General features: G+C 41.4%; 1 protein-coding gene across 1 annotated transcript in view; it reads left to right on the plus strand.

The window, feature by feature from the left end:
* Positions 1 to 1,134, plus strand: part of LOC119590602 — a gene marked incomplete in the record, with an annotated part of 14,232 nt that overhangs the window by 8,358 nt on the left and 4,740 nt on the right. Inside the window, 3 exon segments of the mRNA XM_037939280.1 lie at positions 38 to 475; positions 621 to 825; positions 1,035 to 1,134. Of these exon segments, the coding sequence (XP_037795208.1) occupies positions 38 to 475; positions 621 to 825; positions 1,035 to 1,134 (743 nt within the window).

The raw sequence follows: 1,134 nt of genomic DNA on the forward strand, positions 1-1,134 counted from the left end.
AGCTACAGGATTAATCTGTAATTATTTTTTGATACAGGATGATGGAGGCTTAGCCACGGATTTTCACAACTTGGGTCTAGGACGGTTTGGTAGCCAAGATGGAAATCGGTTTGGAGGTTCTGAAGGTGGTAGGCTGGGCCAAGGCAGTGCACCCATCAACATTGTTGGGTATCAGTCTGGATCCACGGCTCACCACCATCACATGAGCTCGGCACTCCTGGCTGGACCAGATTTGCCAGGCTCCCCATCCAACAGCATTTGGACGCCCTCACCTGTCCTGGACAAGCTCCTCCCAGTCAGTCATCATTCCCCTTCCAATGGAGTCAACCACTCCTTGAACCAGATGCATGTGCTGAACCAAGGTGGGATGTCTCAGCCTTTGGGACTGCCTTCCATTAAGACCGTGGCTGAGTTGGAAGAGGAATTGAAGATGCAGCAGTCAAGGGATCAGACACCTCATGGCCTGCACATGAATGTAAATACTTTATTCCTCTTGCAGAAATTCTAAGAATATATTGCCATCTATTATCTGTTATTAGTATAATTTGCATTGCTCTTATACACAGTTTTGTAAAAGTATGTATTACAAGTAAGGTTTATTTTTTATTTGATATTGATAGGTTGTGAGAGCAGAAGACTTAGAGAGGGAATTGGCACGACAGACAGCTAATAAGCAACCACATCAACAGCACCAACATCCTGGGATGAATAATCAAATGCCAAACCACCACCAGTATCTACCAAGACAAGGGTCATTCTCTGGTGGAATGCCTAACAATCACAGCCAAATGAATAGACCGTTTCAGAGGCCATTTGGTAGTCCAGGTTTGTGCCACAGTAATTGTTATTACTTTTTTTCCTTTTCTAATTTGATTCTGTTTACTCACATGATCCAGTGATCATTAATCGTTTTCATAAATTCATTTTAATTCTGGAAAAAGTAAATAACCAAAGATATGATTTGATTATCCTGTCATTGGCAATAAATTATTGTCATAAAGACAGTTCTTAAGACTATTTTATTGCTTTGACAGGAAACTTCCAGAATCAAATGCCGCATCTCCCACACCAGCATCATCAGCAGCAGCGTTATATCAATAACTTCCATAATAACAATAACAAAGGAATGTTTGG

Source organism: Penaeus monodon, chromosome 27 (genome assembly GCF_015228065.2).
Source record: "Penaeus monodon isolate SGIC_2016 chromosome 27, NSTDA_Pmon_1, whole genome shotgun sequence".
NCBI classification, from domain to species: Eukaryota; Metazoa; Arthropoda; class Malacostraca; order Decapoda; family Penaeidae; genus Penaeus; species Penaeus monodon.